Raw genomic sequence first — 25,248 nt, forward strand, 5'->3', positions numbered from 1 at the left:
TTTGAGGATCTGCAAAACTTTTATTCAAAAAAGGATTAAATGGTGGGGAAAACTTGTCTTCAACTCGTGACCAAGCCAACCCACTTCACAGTTAAGATGAGGGGTAGGGAAGGAGCTGGCTCAACCTGGGGGCCGATTGCCTACCTCCCATTAGCCTTCAGACCAGAGGCCTCAGCCCCAGGGGCTTGCTGTCTTGCTTAAGGGAGCAAGGGTATTTGCCTGCAGGGTGGGATGACCCTGAGCTCAAGCCAGGGGGCTCCAGCCTGCAGACCGTGTGGGCAGATGCCATGATGTGGAGACGGGTGAGACCAGGATCAGAGACAGTAAGGTGACCCTACAGTGCAGTGAAGTGGACTCATATCCCAGCCAGGTCACAGCTAGCATCCCAGGGCTCGTCCACCTCCACACTGGATTCCCAAGTGGCTTATTGTCTTCTCTGGGCAGTCAGTGGGTCATAAGCGCTAAGACCCTGAGGACTCAAGCCCCTGCCCTTTGACCACTTCTAGCCCCACCCTCTTTCCCTTGAAGAAGGAAGCCAGGCAAGAGAGCAGAGGCCCAGGGCAGGGGAGTGAAAGGGCCAATTTAATGAGAAACTACAAACTGAGAGCAGCCATGATTCACAGTGACAGGAGGCCATGCAGTGGCAGTGCGAGACGAGGAGAGGGGCGGCGGGTACAGCGGTCCACATGATCAAGTTCACAGACAAACCAGGAAATACAGTGTGGGCTCAGGCCCAGGGCAGGTGTCCACCAGGGCACTTCCGCCACGTGTGGCTGCTCCTTCCTCATCCCCAGCCTGTCCTAGTCCAGTGCCACAGCTGCTCCTGCTGCAGTACCTGCTGCTGAAACAAGCACAGTGACAGCAAGTCAGCCAGGAGAAGGGGCCCAGCGTTTACTGGGAAGAGGATCCATGAACGCACTGCAAATCTGAGCGTGTTTGCGAAGCGGTCCCTGTCCCCTCCAGTCCTGGCCGGGCTACGCCAGCCCCTGGGCAAAGGTCTTGCTCACACACAGCAAGGATGTGGTATAGGCAGATGAGCTAGGCTCCTGGGCGTTCCTTCTGGCACTAGCAAAGATGGGTTTGTGGAGGGGTGGCCAGAAAGGGAGCTGGGCAGGGGCCAGAGGCAAGTCCCTTCTTGGCAAGCTTACCCTGTTACTTGCAGGTGTGCTAACCTCTCTACCTTACCCCAGGTGACTCCTGGGCACTTGGAAAAGGTGTTGAGTTTCTGAGTTCTGAGGGCCAGAGTCATTCCTTCTAATACTCATGCCCACCTCTGGCACCCCAAAACAGAGCCAGGCCTTATGTCCCTGTCCTGCTTGGGTCCACTCCCCCTCTCTCAGCCCAGCAGATCAGAAATAACCGTGGCTACAGATACAGCCCCAGTGCAGGCCCCAGTTCTGCTCTGGTTGCTTTTGGTCCCAGGGAGAGTCAGGACCAAATCTATACTTTGTACAGAAGAGGAATGAGAGAGACCCCAGCAGGGAGACTGTGCGAGGAGACCCTTCCCAGTTTATCTTCCTCATCACAAACACCAGGCAAACCAGCAACATGCGGCTCAGTGCCATCCCCCTGCCACTCGCTGACCCTTGGCCTTAAATCCAACAGAATTTTTGCCGAAGAGTCAGATGCTCAGGGAAGGGCAAGCCAAAAAGGACAGGACTTCCAGGGGACCGGTGGAACGGCTTCCATCCCCAAATGGGAGCGGGGAAGCGAGCCACTGAGCAAGGGGAGCAGAAGCACAGGGGGCCAGACTGACAGCAGGGAGTCCAGTCCCGGCTCCGTTAGCACAGGCGCTTGTACGTGTAGATGTAGGCTTTGCAGCTGGGGCACGTGTGCGTCACATCCTTGAAATCGTTGATGAGGCAAGGGATCAAGCAGCAGCCCAGATCACACCTGGATCAGAGACCGGGAAGGCAGGGAGGTCAGAGGAGAAGGCACTGAGGGCACCCAGGGCACCCAAGCTTACTCCAGCCCCTACCCTCTAGGCGCCCACACCACCTACCCCATGAAGCAGCAGAAGAAGCCCAGCACAAAGTTCATCAGGCCAATCTCATAGGAGATCTTGGTGGTGATGGCCTGCTGGCAGTGGGGACATACCGTCTGTACAGGCGCACCTTCAAAGATCTCTCCCTGCAGCACCGTCACCGTGGTGGCGGCCCCTGAAGGAACTAGGACTGTGGCAGTGTGGCCCCCAGGGCCAGGATAGGGCCCTGGCGGATAGGGCCCTGGTGGATAGTAGCCCATGGGTGGGTGGGGGCCTGGAGGAGGGTAGAAACCTGAAATGGCACAGAAAACAGAACAAAGATGTGGCTGGCTTGCCACCTGCCCCACGTGAGAGGTAAGCACAAGGCCCCAAGGACCCCAGGACACAAAATGAGGCCTCAGGGACCAGGTCCTGGGCCAAGGTGACCATGACAGTCCCCCAGCCCTTCCTGGTCCCGACCCTGCGAGCACCAGGACAGAGCAGCTACTTGGTCCAGCCAGACGTGGCAGAGCTGGGAGAAGGCCTCATCTCTCCTTGGTCTCCACCTCATGTGTGTGCTCCCTGCCTCTGGCACAAAGGGGACGGACGGGGCGCTGTGTCCCACAGGAGGGAAAGCCTCGCCGCACACCAGCCCAAGCCCCTCTCACGCACACAGGGCTCTCCTTCCCACCAGCGTCAGATCCTGCACTGAAATACCTGGGGCCGCCTGTGCAAGAGCCCTGGGACTTTCTCCAGCCTGAGGAGTCCTTCTGGAGAACTGCTGGGTGAGCAGGAGCCCAGACCTCCACCAGACTCCACGCCCTGGCAGGGAGAGGCCCCTGCAGCACCCATGAGTCAGTACCTCTCACAGGCCTGAGGAGCCTTCCCAGGAGCTAACCCTACCCCCAGCAGGGCCCAGGGCTCACATGGTTTGCCCACAATACCTGCACAGCAGCGCCTTGCTCTAGGACACTTGTGCCCCACCCCTCAACTGTCCACACTGAGAGGCAGCCCCCCCCGCCCCTTACTAGAGAACACACGGCAGGCAGACCACCTGCCTACACCAAAGGGTGGATGGCAGCCCAGATAACACACTGGGTGCTGGGCAGGGCAGACCCTGTGCTCCCCTATCCTACTTACCTGGAGGCATGTACGTGCCGTCTGCATTCATGTGCGGGGGGATGAAGCCGGGCTGAGGCATCGCGTGACCTGGTGGCTCATAGGGTGGGGGACCGATGTCTGCGGGGGGCATCGACATGCCTGGTGGGGGCTGCATCACAGCTGGGGAGGTGCGGCCTGGACAGAGAAGGGCAGGAAGAGGGAGCTCAGAGGGCAGTGGCCGCAGAGTCAGGCACCAGCTTCTAGGAGCTGGGACCATCAGGGGCACTGAGCCCTACCTGGGGTAGGTGGGGCTCCACTCTTCTCCTCCAGAAGGGGGGCCGTGGGGCCTCCAGGATAAGGAGGGGGTGGCTCGTTGGACATCTCTGCTGTTTCTCCTGGGCCTGGAACAAAAACCCAGACGTGAACCAAGCTCCCAGCCTCTGCATGCTGGTCTGGCATCGGCCTGTGACCGTCCTCGGAGCCCAAGCACACAGCCTCCCGTGAGTGCTCCCACAGGTGTGCCCTGCCCTTGCAGCTCGAGTCTATTTTACTCCTCCACGTAAATCTCTGTGCTCTGGGTGGGGACAGGGCTTATGGACTAGGGCTAATTCCTTCAGGAAAGGGGTTTGGAGTCAGTGGGCTCCCTCTAGGCCCTGGAGATGCCCCACCATTGCCAAGGATATGCCAGGACCAAAGCCACCTGCACCATCCTGCACCATCACCCATGCCCCTGTATCCGAGCCAGAGGGCAAGGGTGCCCTGTGAGGGCAGCACATGGTAAGGCAGACCCTCCCTCCCTCCCTCCCTCACGGCAGCAAGCTGCCTCCGTGCCAGAGCACTGCGTGGCTTGCCTGTGGGAGAGGATCTGGGAGACTTGTTACCTCGAATCCCAGGCAGTCAGAAGGGGAAGCAGGAGAGGCTCCTTCCACTGCCACGCAGACACGCAGGCCTCTGGGGAGCTGTTGGGGGGTGGGGGGGGGGGGGGAGAAGAGGCAGGCCTCAGCCACACTCCCTCCCCCATTCGGGGCTGGTTCCGCCCCTCCCAGCACAGCACCCTCCCACTTGCCCACCCACTCAGGTCCCCTTCCTCTCCGCTTCTGGTCCCAAGTCCCTCCCCAGCAGGCTCAGACTGGCCCCCACAGACCCACAGCCACTGCAGGAAGAAATGAGAACAGGCGTCTCCCTACTCCCCAGCTCTCACAGCCGCTGTGCATTGCAGCACAGAGGCCCTTGTGCTTGTTGAGGATGGGTAGGAAAGAAGATGCAGAGTGAAACATTTCCCTCACTTCTTTCCCTCCCAAGGCTCCCTGAGCACCTGCTGCTAGGCCCTGGGGAGAAACGGGAAACCTGGGGCCTTCCTGCCCTGGGTTGGCATCCTGTCTCCTTCAGCAAGGCCCTTCCTTTTCACTGTGCCCAGCATAGAAGGCTAGAAATTAGCATTTTGAAGTAGGGCTTCATGTTTTTTTAAGTGAAATGAAATAATAGGAACTAACTCTAAACAGGACAGAGAGATATGCAGCGAAACCATCTCTGTCCTAGAGGCCCACGAGTGAAGTTCAGAGCCACATGGGGATGAAGGGCCCCAGACGACCCTACAGGGGGCAGAGGGAGCCTGGAGCCTCGTTAAATTTCACACATCCGTGGCAGGGCCTGAGAGACCAAGTCCAAGCAGCAAAAGAAATAAAATGGGTATCAGTAAAATTAAAAGCTTGGGTTTCAAGGGCACCACCAAGAAAGTGGAGAGACTGCACACGGCACAGATTTTTACACATCCTCTACCTGCTAGAGAACTTGTATTTACAATATCTATATAAAGAACTCTAACTCATTAACAAAAAAACCCCATTAAAAAATGGCAAAGGATCTGAATACACATTTCTCCAAAGATAAAAACAAATGTTCAATGAATACATGAGAAGCTGAACACCTAGCCAAAAGGAAATGCAAGTCAAAACCACAATGAGGTACCATTTCTTGTTACCACAACGAGAAAGTAACAAGTATTATGTAGAGAAACTGGAACCCCCCCACACTGCTGGGGGTGGGGCACACGAAAGCACAGCACCTTTACACTGCCTGGTGGTTCTTCAAAAGGTTAATACAGTTAATTACCACATGACCCAGGTGATTCCCCTCCCAGGTGTGTATACAGGAGAACGGGGAAAACACAGAAACTTGTACACAAATGTTCACAGCAGCATTCTTCATAGTAGCCAAAAAACGTACGCAACTGACAGCATCCAACCACTGATAGGTCGATAGCCCAACTGTACATGTGCTGATGTGTGCCCACAGTGGAATGCTACAACCTGGATGAACCTGGAAAACAGGCCGCTCAGTGAAAGAGACCAGACACAAAAGGCTACATACGGTGTGATTCCTTACATCCAGAACCGGCCAATCCAGACACAAGAATCATATTCATGGGTGTCAGGGCTTAGGAGGTGGGGGTGGGCAGAGAGTGATGAATACAGAGTTTCCTTTTGGTTTCCTTGCCAACACTGGTAGTAATGATGGTTGCAAAATATATTAAAAACCAGTGAATTGGGGCGCCTGGGTAGCTCAGTCGGTTAAGCCTGTGACTCTGGATTTCAGCTCAGATCATGATCTCACAGTTCTAGAGTTCGAGCCCCTATCAGGCTCCACACTGACAATGCAGAGCCTGCTTAGGGTTATTTCTCTCTCCCTCTCTCTACCCCTCCCCAGCTCAAGCTTGTGCTCTCTCAAAATAAAGAAAATTTTAAAAATACAAGAGTGAACCACACACATTAAATGGGGAAATCATATGATATTTGATTATGTCAACAAAACATTAAAAAAAAATTGCCTGATCTCACGCAGCCACTCTCTCTGTATATCCCTGCCTGTCTTATGCAGTCACCCTTATTTTTATATAGTTGCTGGTGTGACGGTTTTAATATGTATCACGTGTATTTTCTCCATCTTACAAGACACCACGACCATCAATTTTAATATTCCCTAAAATGGGCCCATCACGGTTTACCAACCCTTATTAAGGCATTTAGAAGGCTTCTTGTTACTTTCAGAAAAAAAAAAAAAAAGAGAGACAGAAAACCTTTGGCTAACACTCTTTCATTTTCTTGGGTTATTTCCTTTGGTCAAACCTGCCAGAAGTGAAATTATTAGGTCCAAGGGTATGGCCACTTTGTGCTTTTTGGGAAGGATGATGGCAACTTACAGTACAAACTTTGGATACTACTGTTAATTGCTAATGTGTAATGTTAAAATGACAACTTGGTTACTTACTTCTTTGACCACTATGAAGCAGAACATCTCCCAAGAGTTTATATATTATGACCTGTTCTTTTGAGTTGCTACTTCTAATAATCCTTTAAAGACATGGAAACCAAGAAAAGATGGGGACTTATCCAAGGTCATGTGGCATATAAGAAGAGGAGGAGACTTATCTGAGGTCACATGGCATATAAGAGGTATAGTCAAGTCTAGGACCCTGGCACGACTCTCCCACCAACCAACCCTGCCTGCAGGAGAATTTCAATAGTGCACGGTCAAGAAAGGGAGGCCACAGAGTCTCTAAAGGGCATCACACGAGGTCTGCTTAGGCAGGACTGGAATGTGTGTGCTGGGCCTGGGGATCCTTACTAGCCCACCAGGCGCCCTCCCGACGGCAGGAAAAGGCAGCTTTCCTTAAGAGACTTGACATGCGTCGGCGGAACACTGTATTACGCTAAGTCTCTCTGATATGGGCCAATACCTGCCTTAAACTCCTATCCTACAACCATCTGGGATGCCCCTGAGGTGGCACCACTGTCTATCTCCAGGTCTCAGCTCACCAGGGACCCGGCCAGGAAGAAGAGCTTCTCGGGTGCTGGGAGAGAGGAACCAGCCTGGGTCTTCCAGGCACGCCTGGGTCTTCCAGGCACCCCCGTGTCCCGGGGCCACATGCGCACTTGTGCCACCTCTGAAGACACAAGAGTGGCCTGCCTTTTCACCATCATCACTAGATCTAATTCCATGGTTTCTGAGAGCACGAGATTCTGCTTCTGGAATTCCACCATCATAATGATGGCACGAGCCCGCCACACAGGGCAAGGCCCTCCCCTGGTACCCACCCGACTGAGTCGACTGCTGTTCCTAGAGCAGGCACAGCTGCCAGCCACATGGACACCTGCAGTGTGCACAGGGACACTGCCACTCAGGCCACAGACCCTACCACCACCTGCCTCCATGCCTCCCTTGCACAGCAGGGCTCTGTTGCTCCCCTGTCTCACTGCCTTACCCCTACTCCCTCCCCTCCCCTCTACATCCAAACCGAACCATCTTCCAGCTGCCTTCTGGAACTGTGTCCTGTGGCAGAGACTGGGGTAGGCCCCTTCGGTATGGAAAAAGGTTTCTGAAAAACGGATCATCAACTTTTCTGGAATTCAATCTCCACCCCCCAGCGCCTCCCAATATAAAACCAATGTGCATGCCACAAAACTGCATCATGTGAGGTGTAATAAAAACTGTAAGACTGCTATGATCTTAAAAAAAAAAAAACAAACCCAACCCACATGTCCAAAAGCACAAGTTTTCCAATAAAAATGCACACTGCTCAAATTAAGCTACAAATGCAAACGTGTAATCTGAGATCACACCCTGGTCGGAGCATGTATCACCAGAGGCTAGGGAAGGCCACCAGACCCCGTCCCCATCGGTTTGCAGTTCCCAACAGAAGAGGGGGGTCTGGGGGCCAGGAGTCCTGGGAGCTCGGTGAAGTCAACATGCAGTCCCGGAAACCCAAGACTGGCCTCTCAGTCTCCCAGTCCGGTCCCCAGCAGCGCACGGGTGTGAGGGCAGAGAGATGGGGCACCCAGGACACCAGGACTCCATACGGGAGCAGAGGTGCCCTCCGTGAGCCAAAGCACATCACACAAGAAGGATGATTCTTTTTGTTGTTAAGTTTGTTTATCTGAGAGACAGAGTGAGTGAGCAGGGGAGAGGCAGAGAGGAAGAGAGAATCCCAAGCAGGCTCTGTGTTGTCAGCATGGAGCCAGATGCGGAGCTCAATCTCACAAACCGTGAGATCATGACCTGAGCTGAAACCAAGAGTCAGACGCTTAACCAACTGAGCCACCCAGGTGCCCCCCAAAAAGGACAACTCTTAAACGAAGTGGTCATGTCACAGAGTCACAGTGCAGGCACCCCAGTCAGGGGCACGCCCCATGCAGGCTTCAAGGACAGTGTACTCCAGGAACACAGACCCCCCACACCTTGCACAACCTCAGAAGTCCAAGAGATGTTCCTGAGTGAGGACCTGGTGAGGCAGTCTCTGGACACTCCTGGGGTGCATGCTATGGGTGCTAACCTGTCCCCCTCAGTCCCACGGGGAAGCCCTCCTACCACCCCCACCTTGAGAAAGTAAGCACACTCCTGTCACACCTAGGGTCACACATCCTTACAATCACAGTGTCAGGTGTTTTCAATGGCTTCTCTTTACCCTTCAGTTCCTGTTTCCTTGTTTTCCAGTGAAGGTCTAGGGACAATGAAGGATTTCCCACTTAGTCCTGGATGAAAGTGATGCCCCAGCCTCAACAGCTCCTACTTTACAAGCCAATGACCCTTGGGAAACAGAGCTGCTTTCCAGAGGCTGAAACTAAGCAGGATCTGGAAATGTGTGCAGGGTGGAGGTTAGGTTACTGGTTGGCACCTGGTCACAGGAGCCTCGAGTCAAAATGACAGAGGACATCAGTGTCCCCTTGACTGCATTTTCAGGATTGAGGCTGCCCTGGAAGTAACAGTCCTGACCTTTGCTGGGGGAGGGAGGCAGCTTGGGCCAGGTGGCTCATGAATTAGAAGGCTCAAGACTCCTGAGAAGGTGCTGTGGACTGTAAGATACACCCTGTGCCTGCAGCACCCCCCATGCTGTCCACTGTGATTCTTTGCACACTCATTTCCTTGAGATCAGCAAGACAACCCTTAGAATGGAAAGGGCCATGGCCTGCCACAGGACAGTAAGGCCCTGGGGAGCTGAGGACAGATTCAGGAGAGCCCCAAAGGACGGGGGCAGTATGCCCAGGAGAGAGGTCCCGAGTGGTCGCTGGCAAGAGATGCATGGGCAGGCCTGCACATGCTTCTTGGCCCACTGAGAGACAGGATGGGGCCACCTGAGGCCCAGCCTGGCCCCCACACCCACAATCAACATAGGCTAGGACCCACTGTGCGTCCACGTAGAATGGAATTACTCAAGTCACCCTAAACTGAGATGAAAGCCACCTCCACGTCTGTCTGTCTGTGGACCTACGGCTGGCCTCTCTCTGCCGTGATCTCACTTTCCCAAGGGCAGCAGGGGGGACAGCATGGATCTCCCAGGCACAGAGCCAGGCCCCTTCTGCAAAGCTGCCCACAGCTTCCCTCAGCCCCGTGGAGTCCTGAGTGCCACCTGCTCGACCAGCAGCCACTGGAGCCTGGCCCCACTTGGCACTCAGCGCAAGCCCACTGCAGAATACAAACTTCTGCCCTGCACCCCAAGGTGGGTTCCACCCTAAGCCGTACCACAGAGAATAATCAGGCCTAACGCCCATGGACATGTTCTTGCTTCTCCTCTGATGAGCTGGAGGGGCCAAGTGAGGCTTCCCCAGGTGTGAGGAAAGAAATGATGTCCTGAGGTGCCTGCTAGGGGCTTTAGGCTGTGGGGCCATGAAACCAAGCAAAACTGTCTTACTGCCTCACCACCCCTACTCCCACCCCACCTATCCCAGGCCCTGTCTGCATCCAACACAATACTTTAAGCAGATGAGGAACGGGATAGCTCCAAGGACAGGACATGGTTCCAATGTGGGGGCAGGAAGGCAAGAACCCAAGACCCCACCCCCTTCTCCCTTTCACAGCATGGCAAGGATCTGCCTCATGTCAGTCACTGGTTAACGGGAAAACAGGGCATACATGGAGAGTGTGGAGGTCTGGAGTCAGCCCTGGCCTTGAAGCCAGTGGCCCTGAGCGAGTCACAGACCCTCTGTGAGCTTCGGTCTTCCTGGGACTAGAACCCCTGCCTCCTGACCAGGCTGCATGAACAGTGATAATGACACGTGCCTGGCAGACTCACTGTGCAGGGGAGCAGAGCCCTTTAGGGTCAAAACACACGTCTGCTGGGGGGAACAATAAGGCTCTGGAATCAGACAGTGGTGAAGGTGGCAGAGCTCTTTCAACATACTAAAGCCACTGAACTGGGCACTTTATCTTTATTTTAGAGAGAGCCTGCAATCGGGGGAGAGTGGCAGAGAGAGAGAGAGAGCATCTTAGGCAGACCCCATGCTCAGCATGGAGCCTGACGTGAGGCGCGATCCCACGATCCTGGGATCATGACCTGAGCCGAAATCAAGAGCTGGACATTCAACCAACTGAGTCATCCAGGCACCCCAGACTGTTTACTTTAAAAGGGTGGATTGGATGGCATGTGAATTACAATTACATCCCTCAAAAGCAAAACCCACCCAGGTGTAGCTATCTGTCTCTGTGTGTGCACCGTTATAAATCAAAGAGACAGAGAAGAAACACCCAGACCAAGATGATCATCTCTGGGGTTGAAGTCTGGCAGTCACGGTCAAGAGAAGTGAGACTTCTTTCATTACACACATGCGCAAGCACACACACATCTATTAAACAAAGAGGTATCTGTATTATTTGCTTGACTAAAATCTTGAAAAGAATACACTTTTAGGACAGAGCAGCAATGGGCAGCTTTGGTCCCTGGTGACACAGAGGAGGCATTCACCTCCTGGTGCACCGATTTCAGCTGCTTTCCTCTGTCCCCTCACATCACAGGGAGGAGTTACAAGCACAAGACCTCGGGGCCCTGGGAAATGCCTCTGAGCTCCACTGTGCTCCCAACTGTTCACCCTTTGCTGCAGAAGCTGCTGCTGATCCAAGGCGGGCTTCCCACGGGAGCTGGGTGGAGCCGGGCCCAGGCCCACAGGACACACTCCTGCAGACCTGAACCGTCCCCCGCACACCGCCAAGAGCTACCCAGCCCTGCTCCCACAGGACCCCAGACCCAGGGCAGGGACAGAATGCCTGGTGCAAAGACCCATCTCTGCATGACAGGGCTCTCTTGGAGGACGGAGGAGGGGCACAGGCGGAGGACAGTGCCCAGAAGGAGGAATTTGTGACCTCAGTCTCCCCAGGGGCCTGCAAGAGCAGTTCTCTAGTGTTGTGAGTCTCCGGACTCCCTCACACTCAATTATTGAGGACTCCAAAAAGGTTTTGTTTTTGTGGTCTACCAATACTTGCCATACTAGAAATGAAAAATGAGGACTTTTAAATTTATTTATTCATTAAAAAACAATAAATGCATTACATGTCAACATAAATAGTTAAAATAACTACCTTCCCAAACAACTACCTTCCTAAACAACTGTAATGAGACAACCGGCATTGTTTTACATGTTTGGAATCCTTTTTAATGTCTGGCCTACGAGAAGTCTGCTGGGTTCTCTTGTCTGCCTCTCCCTCCAGTCGGCTGTGCTATGTTGTTTTGGTTGAAGTACTAAAGAACAACCAGCTTCCCACAGATAAGTATCTGGAAATGGGAGGGGCATTTGAATAGTCCTTTCAGATCCGTAATTGTGGACATTCTTCCATACCACAGCCAAACCTGACAAGTGGTACCTTCTCAAAGGTTAGCTACAATATGGAATCTGAATCCTTAGTGAATTTTTCCCATGCCTGGTAACAATTCATTCTTCTACTCTGCATTTCGAATGGCTCTTTTACACATGCATGGCTTCTAACGGCACGCGTGGCTCATATGGAAAACACGGAGCCCCAACTACGTAGAACTAACAGTGGGGACACACCTTACGTTACGTAGCATTCCCCACACTCAAATCACACCATAACACCTCCAATCTCATCAGAAGAGTCTGTAACTAATGGGAAACTGTCAAGCTCACAGTGGCAGATACAAGTTTCTCATAATTCTAACTTCCCCTTGAAAGTTCATTTTATCATTGGCCACAAACAGAAGAACAAATTTATCACTGGCGACAATTCTAAAAACAGAGGGCAATTGTTTTCCTTGAAGTAGCGGGCTCACTGTTCATTTTGAAGAAAATGCCCACTAAATCTCCAAGCCTAGGTAACCATGGTTTGTATATCAGTCGTTCTTTTAAGGAAACGTGGAGCACCACGAAAAAGCTAGTTCAGCTCACAAGTCAAATGACTATACATGTGCTTCTTCCTGAGGCATCCATCATACTTGGTGTGTGCATTGATCTGTCACGTTTCATCATGTAGAATGTTAAAAAGATGTGTACTCGAGGGTCAGGATTATTTAATAAAATTAATCATTTTTACTGCTTTCTCTCGTAGGAGTCATGGGTGTGGTGAACAGAATCCCAACAGCAGTTTGGTGCCCTCGCTGCTTTTGCACCACAAAAGCAAAGCCAGCATGCTGAGAAGGGCGATACCATGTCTTAGCGTCACTGGATTTGTGACCGTCAGACTCCCGGAAGCCTCCAGGAGACCGCACACATCACCGCTCGAGTACTGCTGGGCTAGGGGAGCCCGCAGACTGGAAGGGGCTCCACGGCCAGGGAGAGCTGGGAGAGCCGGAGTGGCCCAGCCGGTGAGCCCGCCCCGCCCAGGGACGTGGGCTTTCCAGGAAGCATCTGACCAGCTCACACCAGCTGACCACTTTCCAGCTGTGTGACCTCACCGTGTCTCAGATTCCAGAGTTTGTAAATAGAGGAAAGCATTCCTACCTCGGGGGGTTGGAGCAAGGTTTAAGGTCAACGGTGTGTGCAGTAGCTCAGGACCTAGCACAGAACACCGAATAATGGCACCTGCTATTATCATCGTTCACTCTGAACAACCTGCAACAGGAAAGAAAAGGAAACAGGCACCAAGGCCTCTGCCACACAGCTCCTACCCCTACAACTGCGGGGGTCCCGGTGTGTGCTCCCCACAGGATCCTGGGGTGACTCAGAATCAAACCCCCTCTGAGTAGCTCAGCCCCGCAGAGTTCCTTGGTGACAGAGCCAAGTTGAGGCCACTTGCTCCGTGGGACTCCTGAAGAGATGCTATGTACGAGGTACCAGACGGCTGCTCCCAAAGGGCCCACCTTCACAGGCAGTGACGCCCCTGGAAAGGGTGCTCAGCCCAGACACTCTGGGCATCTGCCCGAAAGCCTGGGGCAAGGTGGCCGGGCGGCAGCAGCTGCGGGACCTTTCTGAAGGCGGGCTGGCCTGCGCACTGCCCCCCTCTGGAGGAACCACCTTCCTAGCAGCAGTGGCACTAGGAAGCCAGCTGGCCCCAGAGGGGCTCCTCTGTCCCCAGGATGCATGTTCCAGGTACCTGGCTTGGAGCAGGACTTTGGGATTTGTTGGGGAAACTCAGCTTTCCACGTTGCCCACAGCCTCCCACGTGCTGGACAGATGGGCACCCGCTGCCCAGGAAGGTTAGAGGCCCGGGGTACACAAGCCAAACACCCTCTCGGTGTCCAAGAGCCACCCAGAAAAGGGGGAAGGAGAGCCTGCGTTGCCCCCTGCTGAACCCCCTCACAGGAGGCCCGGCCCACATGTGAGTGCATCATCCCAACCTTACCTGCCCTCCCTGGAGGCTGTGTGAGAACTGAGACATGGATGTGGAGAAGCCACGGAAGGACGAGGCCAACGGGAGGTGTCAATGACTGGGAGACTTACTTGCCAGGGACAGTCACAGACTTCCGGGGCAGCACCATGCACTGTTCTGTTATCCCAAGCCCCCCGGGCTGGGCTTAACAGTCTGTGTGATCGCCACTTCACAGAGGTCCTTGCAGGGTGGGACGGTGCTTCTTCTGGGAGTAACCAACTGTTGGTTCACAACAGTAGTTGTGTAGCATGCAGGAAGTGACAGCACAGTCCCTGCCTTCCAGAAGCTCACAATCAACCGGGGGAAGACAGGCATTAAATAACCACACCAAACGCCAAACCTAATTACAAAGTGTGCAGTGTAGTCTAGGGGACTTTGAAAGCACAGAAAAACTGGACACATTCTGGGGGTCAGGGAATGGCTCTCTGAGCAAGCCAGGAGGAGGTGGAGTTAATGAGACCAGCAGGCCAAGGAGGGGGTGGGAGCAGTGGCTGGATGGGGAGTGACAGGTGAAGGACAGAGGCCGCACCGCTGTGGGTGGCCAGATCCCAGCCTGGAGCCCCTGTTCAAGCTGCACGGCCACAGGGGGCTGCTCTGCCGGAGCACACAGACGGTGGACCCCCATGGGGGAGCTGCACCAACAGTCAGGGTCAAGGGCCGGGAAGCCCACAGCACCTCCACAGCAGCGCCCTGGCCTCTTCTTTCCTGGCCTGTGATCCTAAATGGTGCCCCGCATCCCCAACCACTCAGTCTTCAGGAACAAAGATGTCAACTTTCTTTCTCAACCAGCAATAAAGTTTTGAGAGCACAGGGTTCAAGGGCATCCTGCCCACTATGACAGACTGTAGGACCTTGGACAAGTTACTGAATCTCTCTGAACCCAGTTTCCTTATGTGGACCACCACACTCCATTTTTATTCAGGGCAACAACGTCTTAGCTAAGATACTCCCAAACCTTTTGTCCAGTCACCTGTGACCACACGACTACACTCTGGCCAGTGAGTCATAGAGTAGTGATGTAAGGACTGGCAGGAAGGTGCTAGAGGGGAGCCACCTTTCGTCCTCCTGCCCTCCTGTCCGCTGCCTGGAATATGGATGCAGCAGCTCCCAGAGCCATGCTTGACCACGAGGTGACTCTGGGCATGGAAGCCACACCAAAGACACGTGACGGTGCCCAGGCCGTGGAAGACCAGAGACACCACGCAGGCACTGAGATTACCACTTCCCGTCTCTTCCGTGTGAGAAAGAAACAAACTTGCTTTAAGTTGGTTTCTTTGGGTTTCCTCGTAAATGCAGCCAGACCTAATTCCAGTAATCAAAGAGAAACAGAAGTGCTAGTTTTCCAGCAATTCTCATACTACAGTCGGAAATTACTTGTGACTGGTAAATTTCAAGTTGATTATTCTCAAGGAAGGAATGCAAGTGTCATTAAAAGTATACAGTGCTGGGGTGCCTGGGTGGCTCAGTCGGTTGAGTATCCGACTTTGGCTCAGGTCATGATCTCACAGTTGATGGGTTCAAACCCCACGTCTGGTTCTGTGCTGACAGCTCAGAGCCCGGAGCCTGCTGTGGATTCTGTGTCTCTCTCCCTCTCTCCCTCTCTGCCCCTCCCCTGCTCATGCTCTGTCTCTCTCTGTCTCTCAAAAATAAATAAATGTTAAAAAAAATTAAAAAAAAAAAGTGTACAGTGCTAGGGGCACCTGGGTGGCTCTGTCAGTTAACTATCTGACTTGGGGTCAGGTCATGATGTCACAGTTCGTGGGTTCAAGCCCCGTGTCGGGCTCTGTGCTGACAGCTCAGAGCCTGGAGCCCGCTTCAGACTCTGTGTCTCCCTCTCTCTCTGCCCCTCCCTGGCTCATGCGTGCACTTGCTCTCTCTCTCTCTCTCTCTCTCTCAAAAAATAAACATTAAAAATGCTTTAAAAGAAGGTACAGTGCTAGTTAGGCTGAAGGTATGTCGACAAGTGGTCCATAGCTGAAAAGCTCCCATCGTGGACTTCCCATGGACTTGGCTTTCTCTAGCCTCCGCACAGGTTCACCAAGCAGGCCCTTGAGCTGCCAAGTTCTAGCCCCAGAGGGCCTGGGAAATCCTGCCTGTGGCCCATTTCCATTGTTCTTACCGATGGAGGCGGGATGAGAGACAATCCTTCCCTCAGATAGCATCGCTGGTGGCTGCCGAACGACGTATTTTTACACGTGAACAGGGGCTTATCTGATGCCAGGGGAATTCTAAATATTCAAAACAAGCTAAAGACACGGAAAGGACCAGAAAGCAGATCTGGTTTTCCCATCTGCCTCTCTCATCCCACCCAGCCTGCACGCTCCTCCCTGATCACGATCACCGCGCCAAACAGCTAGTACATCAGCCCAAGCCAATGGCCCCACGAGCCATCACCGGTGCCCTTTCACAGGGAGGCCTGCGCCCTCAAGTCCCAGGTCGAGCTGAAAGGACAGAATCCTCACCCGGTGCCCGGGCGCCAGACCCCACACCGGCCGTCTGGTCCCCCAGCTTTCTCATGTGTAACATGGCAGCAGCAGCCCCTGCCCCCGCAGACATGTGCAGAGGCATAAATGAGGCTGGGAGGAGTACACAGCTCAGAGCCTGTCACACGGTGCTCAACGCAAATTCTTGCTCACGTCACTTGTATTTACGGAGCCGCAAGCAGAGCATGAGAAGTCCACAATTAAAAGAGAGAAAATACACTGGTTGCTCTTAGAAGCAAAATCAAAAGGCAGACAGACAGGACTCAAAGAATGGGTCTAAACTAAAAAGCAGTAAGATCTCCAGGAGCTGTGACGATGACAACGGTAATAACTGTACCATTTACATCATGCTGAATTCTTGTCAAAGCCTCGGCAAACCACTGAGTCCCCGAGTGTCAGGAGCACGCGGGCCACAGCAGAGCAGGTTAGTAGGGCTTGTCTGGAGGACAATTTTGCTACCTCTTCATTCTATTTGACTAATTCCATTTCAAGGCACTTGTCCTAGAGATAAGTGAACACGTGAGCAAAGAGTCACATGCAAAGTGTTTGTATGTATCAACATCTTGTGTTCCACCAAAGGGACTGGTTACCCACGTGGTTTATCCATACAGCATAATATTTTTCGCCCCAGAACATGATACAGACCCATTTCAGAGGTAGAAAGGTTGTCTTTTTTTTTTTTAAGTTTTTAATGTTTATTTTTGATAGAAAGAGAGAGGGAGACAGAGTATGAGCGGGGGAGGAGCAGAGAGAGAGGGAGACACAGAATCCAATGTGGGCTCCAGACTCTGAGTTGTCAGCACAGAGCAGAGCTCGAACCAAGAACTGTGAGATCATGACCTGAGCCGAAGTCGGATGCTTAACCGACTGAGCCACCCAGGCACCCTGTGATTCTACTTTAAAGATATATATTTACATACAAATTACACACCAAATGTGAAGAATTGTTTTCTCTAGGTAATAAGATTTTGGATCACTTGTTTATATACAAACACACATACTGAAAGTTTTACCTGTAGTTTCTAATTTTTCTAGGATGAGCGGCTCCTTTGACTGGTTCCTTCCCAAAAAGGCTCATAAATGTAGGCATATTCCTCCTCAATCCTGAAAGATACCTCCAATTGTAATCGAATTTTGCCTACAGGAAAAGCAATAGTCCAAGAAGCACACCCGAGGACTGTCGATTTCCCAGCTCTCCTCTCAGAAGCGGTGTGATGGTTTTCACGCTGGTCCCATAAGAGTCTGCTAGCAGGAGCCGGTTCTCTGGACCAGGGCACCTTGCGTCCTCCAGTAAAACTGAGGGTCCGGACCCGTAAGCTGGAACATAAAGGCTATCCAAGGGTGTTCTAACCTCAGAGACCCTGCCTGGGGAGCCAGCAGGTCACGTGGCAGAGGAGGGCAGGAAGAAGAGCCCAATGGACGCATGTAAAACCGAGACGGACAAGGTTACTGGGCTCGCCTGAGGCCAGCAGCTGGGGCAGGCGCTGGTAGTGCAGGCCAGGCCTCTGACCTGTGGTCCAGCATCTCCTCCGCCTTCAAAGGTGCCCCCCGGCAGGATGGGCCTCCGGAGCCTGACAGAGGAGGAGGAAGAAACGCAGACCAGAGGAGGAGGAGGATGGAACGAGGGTGGAAAACAGAGCCGCAGCCCCCAATGAATAAACAAGTCATCTGCACCTGTCCGACAGGCAGGGCTTGTGAACTAAAGGGCCAGCTAATTTTAGAAGCAGGAAGAATCTACAGAACCATCACTCAGACAACCATGAAGCCCTGAAAAGAAAGAATCCTTACCTCTGCCTGCACTGAGCTGACACAAAGCAATCTTTGCATTGACTCCATTTTAATCAGTTATCTCAGATCAAGACATACCATTCTGATCCGTGTAAAAGCACGAGGCCCTACGTGCAACCAAGCCACATGGCCACGACAGTCACGGCCTCCCAGCTGGAAGAATCTTACTTCAGACACAAATGACTACAGCGTCGTTGCTGGCCCAGCAGGGGAGCTTAACCAGACCTTATCCAGGTCTCCCTGCCCAGAGCAGTGAGGAAGTATTCGTACATCATTTACATCCTTCCTGTTCCAGGGCATTCTCCCAATTATCTTAAACAAAGCACAGCTGGGTGCAGAACAGGAGTTGCAACAACCTCACCAGTGCCAGCATGACATGCTGCTAGAGGTCGTCTGGATGGCACCAAGTGAAAAAAGCCAAAACTAGTCGACATGTCGCAGATGAGTAATTCTTCCTGGAGACCACTGCAATGGTTGGATGTTGTCAGAGACAAGCATCTGAGGAGCACACAGTAAGAAGCTATGTTGCAGGATCAATGGAAAAAGCTGAGAAACCAGAACAGTCCAGGGATACGCTCTCCAGTTGAAGCGTGCCAGTCAGGTGGGGCTGGTGTCCACGACGACATGATGTCCACAAAGGTGAAAGGGAAGAGCGGGAACAAAAGTGCTCCGCACGTGAGTGAGGAATACACCTAACCCGTATTTTGAATTACCTTACAAGAAATAGTATATGGAAGGTTAATGAAATTCCTATCACTGTCAATGGACATCTGGCCCAAAGAGTTTACTCATGCCACTTGGGACAGAAGAACTATTTTCGATCTTCTCCTTGGGAAAATGGGAGCTCACACTATATCTGGAGTTGCCTTATTTATGGCCATGTGCATACTTCTCTATGAGTCACACATCTAGAGACCACCTTTCAGGCGAGAAATATCATCACAGATCACAAAGTCCAGAGTCTCAGCTGACATTCGTTACTCTTCAAACATCGCCTAAACACCCACCAGAGGCAGGGGGCAGTGCCGCAGCCAGTGACGGGCAAGGACAGGCAGCGCCCACCCCCCCGGCTGCTCTCGGACTGCGAGCCGGCCCAGCTTCTCGGAGAGGGGTCTGGCCTCGTGCCCGATGTGCATTCGACGCACCGGTCTCAGCCCGGTCTCTTTTCTTACACGTACTCAAAAGTATGCTCCAGTGGATCCCACACTCCCACAGAGGGCTGCGCACACAGGAATGCCACCATGAGTTTACAGGGATTTCACTCACTCAGAACCGAAAGAGAAACAACTCAAGTAAGCTGACCAGTCCCCCTGCTTTTCCCTCAGTGAAGGCCGGACTGGGGAGGACCAGAACGTGGGAGCACGTGCGGCCTCGTCAGGAGCCCAGTTCCTGCAAGCCTCTGAGCTCACAGACAACTCAAGGCCTCTCTAGGGCAGATGGACCATGAGGTGTCTGCTCCACCAGCTGACTTTAGAACCCAGCCACTGAATGTTCAGTTGGGAATTCAACCCTGTATTCAACAATGTATTATTACCTGTACTTCACAGAGCACCAGGGCACACGCAGACCATGGTCCCTACACCTCACGACTTTACCAGCCCTTACAAAGACAGGACAGCTGAAATGCAGACACACTATGCAACTTTCTTCAATACATAAACACCCAGCACACCTATAAGCCAGGCACTACCTACGCCCTGAAGATGGGGAAAGACATGTCTTAACAGACCTTACATTTGGGGGGAGATAGAACACTGAAACAGGTAAAGATTACAGTTGTCAGACAGTGATGCATGCCATGGAGGCACACAGAGCAGGGAAGGAAGTGCTACAGGGATGCAATTTTAAACAGGGAGGGTTTCTCAGAGTGGGCAGCCCTCAGGCCAAAGATGGGACAGGCCACGTGCACAGCTGTGCAAAGAAGGTCCAAGCAAAGAGGGTTAAGCGCACAGACCTGCAGTGTGCCCACACCACGCTGGGGGCTGGGGAGCGTGGGTGCCAGGAGAGTGGGAGGAGCTGAGGGCAGAGAGACCGGCCCTCAGGGGGAGGCAGGCCAGGTCCTCAGGCAGCTAGAGGAAATCCACTTTTATTCCAAGTGAGATGGAGGGCTTGGAAAATCAGGTTGTCCGTTTGTCCCACGGCTCTCTACTTCCTACACGATGTCTGGTGTACTAATGTGGGTCCCCAAAGTCCTGACATCAACAGGGGGCTGCTAGAGGTTGGGAACCCTTAGCACTCAGCCCCCACCTGTAGGAGGCATGCCTTCTTTTTGGCCAGTTTGAGTGGGGCCACAGAAAAATGGGACAGGCAAAGCAGGTAAATGCACACAGAAATACACATAACCACAGCTTGTCTACACAGGACAGAAACTGAGGCCTGAGCCTCAGACAGCAGAGAATGCCCCAAGAGTCCAAGAGGTGAGAAGGGGCCCGAGGGGGCCTTCCAGCCTGGAGCAGTGCGGAACTCTCCCAGGACCGGCAAGGGCCAGCATTACCAGCACAGCTGTCACTATCTAAGTCTGTCTTTTCTTTCTTTCAAGGGACTTAGATTCTTCACTCCTTAATTCAGCCAACATTTCATGGGCCCCTCCATGGAGGTCACTCATCTTGTGGTCCCCGCCCTCAGGGAGCTGCACATCCTGCGACCAAGCCAGCTCACACTCAGGAAGAATTTGCAAAAGATACTGAGCAAAACCCAGATGAGAACCCAGGACAGCAGATGCTCCAGGTGAGAAGGGGCTTCTGTGGGTCAGGGCACTGAAGAGGCTTCAGGCCATGTGGGCCCTGCAGGAAGGAGGGTGGGGATTCCAGGCCTGGGACACCAGAGTCACCATGAGCAGAGGGGAAACAGAACACTAGGGTCAAGGGCTCAGCTTCCCCAGCAGAACCAGCAGCTCCCGGATAGCACGGACAGGGTCTGGGGCCAGTATCTCCACAGCTCTGGGAAGCACGTCAAATACTGGCTGACTCGGTGGATAAGTAATGCAGCGTGGCTGGTACTCTGGGCAGGGGCTCTTCCCCATCCCATAGGCCCTATGTCATTAGCAGTACGCCGTCCCCAAGACGGATGTCTGAGAGGTGTTCCAGACTCTTTTCTGGCCCTGCTCTGGCAAGCCCTGCCAATGTCATGGTTCAGAAAGGTCTGAGATCCACTTTGTCACCTACTGGTCAAGGTCTAAGGGGGAAGAGTCTAGACCTGGCCCCATGTTCCCTGTCTCTCCACTGCACTCTACTGCAGCCACCCAGATTGCTATGCACTCTTCTCCAAACAAAGCAAACCCCACCCCTACGGAAGGACCTTACCCAGAACCCTCCCTCAACCTCCACACACCTCCCCGGACCCCTTGCCTTCCCTGTGACTCCCTTCACACTTTACTCACCTCCCAACCAGAGCAACTGGGGGGGCTCTCCCACTTGGGTCCCCACAGGCCTTGCCCAGCCCCTGGCATGGGTATACAAAATAAGCGAGTCCGTGAGGGTTGAGGTCAGCCTAATCAGGTTTCCTGTGCTATTCCTGGCCCAAATGCCCACCACCCACAGCCACGGGGCCAGAATACAGCCGTAGCAGAGATAGAGTCCCTGATTTCCTGATGAAAGCGCCTTTGTTTATGGTCAAAAATCCAAAAGACCCCTTTTCTAGAGTCACAGGCAATGCCCTGGAGCACTTTTCACTATGAGGCCAGGACAGCCCATGTTCCCCTCAGCATCACCCCCTTCAGCCCTGCTGTGCCACTATCTGGCCATCTTCCAAATCATCCCTCAGCTGTGAGATGCAACACAGGTGAGGACGCTGCCAGGTGGGCCCAAAGCAGGTACAGGGAGAACTCCCTGCAAACACAGCTGCATTCGCTGCTGCCTCCCCAGCCTCTAAGACCTTTGCCCTTAATACTGATTAGGACTGTGACAAGTTTCACTTCCTCCCGGAGGAACAGAGGGTTCGAATTCTCCCCAAACCCCACCCCGGACACATCTTCAGCCCTCTCTACCTCCTCTGCCTTCCCTGGCCTCTATTTCTCCTTCAAGGGAAAACAAAGACATTGAAAAGATGTGAATTCAGACTGAATCAACACTTATTGGACACATCATGTATCCAGCACATCCCCAGTTTTTACTGGACTTTCATGAGAACTCGTGGTAAGAATCAATGGTGCTGGGACTCCCAGTGGCCAGACCACAAAGGGGACACGAAGGGGCTCATAGTACCCATGGATAAGGAGCACCAAAATGACGATGACAAACGCTTTCTGGAAAATTGATCCAACATTCCCAAAAAACATCACAACCACTTTTATGGAAGCAATCAGGTCACTGGACTTCCTTACCCTGCACTGCATGATTCTGTGCTGGTTTTAGTTCGTCTGACATGAGGGGACACTAATCTTTTAGTGAGAACAGACACAGGACTATCTCACCTGGGTGTTGCTTTTCACCTATCACAAATGTAGCAAGTGAGGTTCTGGGAGGGCAAATGCCCGGTCACACAGCTTGGAAGCGACAGAAGTGCCCCCAGCATGGTCTGCCGAGTCTAGACAGTACTGGCCCCAGAACCCCACCATTGTCACCAGAACCTGATGACTCACAGAGCAGGAAAGGTGCTTGGTCTGCAGGCTCAAGAGCAACCAGACCTGCCTCTCCCTGGGTGGGCTGCCCTCTCCGGGGAGACGCTTTGCCACAGGCCCAGGCCCAGCACCCGTCTCCTCTGCAGCACTAAATTGCAATGCAGTATTCCCATCTCCTGGGGAGACGTGCCTGGGAGAGTCCCGACTGCAAGGATGAGAAGCTGGAAGCCGTCTGTGGGGTTCTAGAAACTGGCACGCTCCCCCTCTGTACACTCCATTTCCAAGTCCCTTTGTGGAGGCATAATAAACCTCACGCCACCCCTGTGAGCCTGGCTCTCCTCTCTCCTCCCCACTGAGGGCCAACATTAGCTGCTGAGCTCCCCCTGCATGCTGCCTTCCCACCAGCGTGACCGCTTCCATTCATGTAAGGACACAGACATCAATATAAGGTGCCATGACTCTAACCGCCACAGTCCCCTGTGTCCTACATGGATAAAAAGATGTGCATGCCCTTTGAATGGTGTTTCTGAAACTGGAGACAAATTTCCACAGGACTGGTCAATTCTCTCCCTCTCAGACAACCAGAAAGGATTAAGGGTTGGTGTTTGTGGCTACAGAACAAAGTACTCAGCCCAGGGGACTCAAAGCTTGTCAACTGGGCTATGCAGCACTGTTCCCTTGGAGTTTTAGAAAATACACCAAACAGGCAGGCTCAAACCAAGCAAGCTTACTCTGTGAAGAGCAGAGACGGAGTATTCAGGCTGACAACCTATCACTATGGCTGGCATGATATGCCGGAGCAATCTATTAGGATACATTTCATTCGTGGCCCCTCAAAACAGTTTTGGTCCCTGACATATTACTCTACGTCCCACACTCCATGTTTCTGCTCTTAGTGATTTTGGAGCCATGGGCCACTGTTTTCCAAGTCTTTGTAAGAGCACGTGTAAAGTTCTTTCCTGGTTCCACAGGCCCATCCTATGGAAAAACCTCGAAACTCCTTCAGCTCCACAGGGGTGGGAAACAGAGAAATAAACCTTCAACACCCAGGGCTTCTGTTAGTTAAAAAACAACATGCAAGATTCTACAACTCTATTATATACGTGTTTAACTATTTGGGAGGGACACAGACTGATGTCCACACTGACTTTGACATACATAAACAAAAAAGGTGGCCTGTTGCTTAGATTTGTGATAAAATCCAATAAAATATTCTAAATCTTAGGTGGTGGCCTATGGGCATTCAGCATAAAGTTCTCTCAACTTTTAGGTATCTTTCAAAATCTTCATAATTAAATGTGGGAATTGAGGGCAAGGCAGAGCTGGCACACCTCCTCCCACCCAACTCCTAAGTCAGCCCGGAGATAAGAAACCAAGTGCCAAGGAGAGAGGTCACACTTATCCTGGCATTGCCCACCTTGCAGGAGGGACCAGGTTACATACAAACCTGGTATAAATGCTCTGCCCCAGGACCTCCGTCCTTCACTTTGATAAAGCTTCTCAACCCCAAATGTGACTGAGAATTAGGTGGGGAGCTTATTAAACAGTCCTGGGCACATCCCATAACTGCTGAATCAGAACCCGGGGGAGCGGGGGCTGCCCCCAGGAACCAACCCTTTTAACAAAGGCCCTGCCCTGGTGATTCTGAGGCAGAGAATCTCAAACCCACACAGGAGAAACTCAGAGTCGCTAGCTCCTTACCTGACACCTGTTGAGAAGCCTCCTGGGAACATTTAGAGGAAAACAGAAACGCACACCCACGAACAAGTGCCCAAAGCCGGGCTAGAAAAAGCTGTGAGAGTTCAACTACACCGAGGTCCTCGACGGCACGAAGCCGGGCTCAAAGCCAGGCCAGGTCACTGCCTCCGGCCGGGCGCGGACGCGGAAACCTACAGACGTCGGCGAGCGGGGACGGGCGGGGGAGGGAGAGGCGCGCGGGCCCCTCGGGCCTGCCAAGGTCACCGAGGAGCTCAGCAGGGGCTTCCGTCACAAGGACCCTGCCCCCGACCCCCTTTCCTCGAGGACACAGCCGCCGCGGAAAGCCGGAGACGGTATTTCCCCGACCTTCCCTACTGGGGATGTGCGAGAGGTGATGAGCGAGCAGGACCCCGAAGAGCGGGCCGGCAGCCCCCAGGGTACCGGGCCCCGGCGCCTGCCCGGGCCTGGCGAAGCTGGAACCACAGCCCCGCGGGGAGCCGGCCAACCCAGCGACGGTGCGACGTCAAAACCCCGAGGGCCGCTCTGGACCGCATCAGCTCCCGCTGGGCCGCCCCCGGGGACCCTTTACCTCGGGAGGCCGGGCGCCCGAGGCCGAGCGAACGCCAAAACAGGCCGGGGTCCAGGCGCTGGGAGGACCAGACCCTCAGCCCCGCGGGGCTTTGCGCGCACGCCGCCCCCCGCCCGCCCAAAGGTCTCTGGGAGATGTAGTCCGTCTGTGCGCCTGAGGCGCGCTCCGCGGGCCGGGGAGACCACAGTGCCCGACATGCACCGCGCAGGCGCCGCAGGCGGGGGCTGGGGGCTCCGCGGTCCGAGGTCATCCCCCCTCCCCCCGGCGGCCGCAAACCCCCAGCCCTGCTCCTGGGGGAGGCTCCCTGGGAAGCTGTCTCCAGTGGCTGAGGCGACTCACCGACCCCGCGGCACCCGCTGCGGCCGCAGCAGCTGGAACGGCCACCTCCGCAGCTTGCCGTCGCGCGTCTGTCAGAAGGAGGCGGGTAGGCTTTGGAGCAGGGCGTCACGGTGAGAGGCGGAGCCATGAGGTCAGCGCG

The 25,248-nt window shown here is 53.5% G+C and overlaps 1 protein-coding gene across 5 annotated transcripts; it reads right to left on the bottom strand.

Annotated features, from left to right (window-relative positions):
* Positions 1–560: 560 nt before the first annotated feature.
* On the bottom strand, positions 561–25,248 carry CDIP1 (cell death inducing p53 target 1). 5 transcript variants are annotated; one of them, XM_053213787.1, is made up of 6 exons: positions 25,110–25,220; positions 3,361–3,465; positions 3,104–3,259; positions 2,003–2,276; positions 1,757–1,893; positions 561–838 (listed from the first exon to the last, which is right to left on the bottom strand). In XM_053213787.1, exons 2-5 carry the CDS (start codon positions 3,443–3,445, stop codon positions 1,782–1,784), a joined length of 627 nt encoding a protein of 208 aa, XP_053069762.1. In that variant the 5' UTR covers positions 3,446–3,465; positions 25,110–25,220; the 3' UTR covers positions 561–838; positions 1,757–1,781. The 5 variants fall into 5 exon arrangements, with proteins under 5 accessions (XP_053069762.1, XP_026899161.1, XP_026899162.1 ...); XM_027043360.2 differs by lacking the exon at positions 561–838 and adding an exon at positions 3,946–4,023 and having other exon boundaries at positions 1,149–1,893; positions 25,110–25,248; XM_027043361.2 differs by lacking the exons at positions 561–838; positions 25,110–25,220 and adding exons at positions 3,946–4,023; positions 24,771–25,063 and having other exon boundaries at positions 1,149–1,893.

The sequence above is a fragment of the Acinonyx jubatus genome, chromosome E3, assembly GCF_027475565.1.
Source record: "Acinonyx jubatus isolate Ajub_Pintada_27869175 chromosome E3, VMU_Ajub_asm_v1.0, whole genome shotgun sequence".
In the NCBI taxonomy this organism is placed as follows: Eukaryota; Metazoa; Chordata; class Mammalia; order Carnivora; family Felidae; genus Acinonyx; species Acinonyx jubatus.

Bases quoted from the DNA above. Each gene is read 5' to 3' on its own strand.
- CDIP1 (XM_053213787.1), bottom strand. From the start codon at position 3,445: ATGTCCAACGAGCCACCCCCTCCTTATCCTGGAGGCCCCACGGCCCCC. The intron at 3,260-3,360 runs GTAGGGCTCAGT...TTCTCTGTCCAG, and splicing joins TGGAGCCCCACCTACCCCAG to GCCGCACCTCCCCAGCTGTG. The intron at 2,277-3,103 runs GTAAGTAGGATA...GTGCCATTTCAG, and splicing joins CGGCACGTACATGCCTCCAG to GTTTCTACCCTCCTCCAGGC.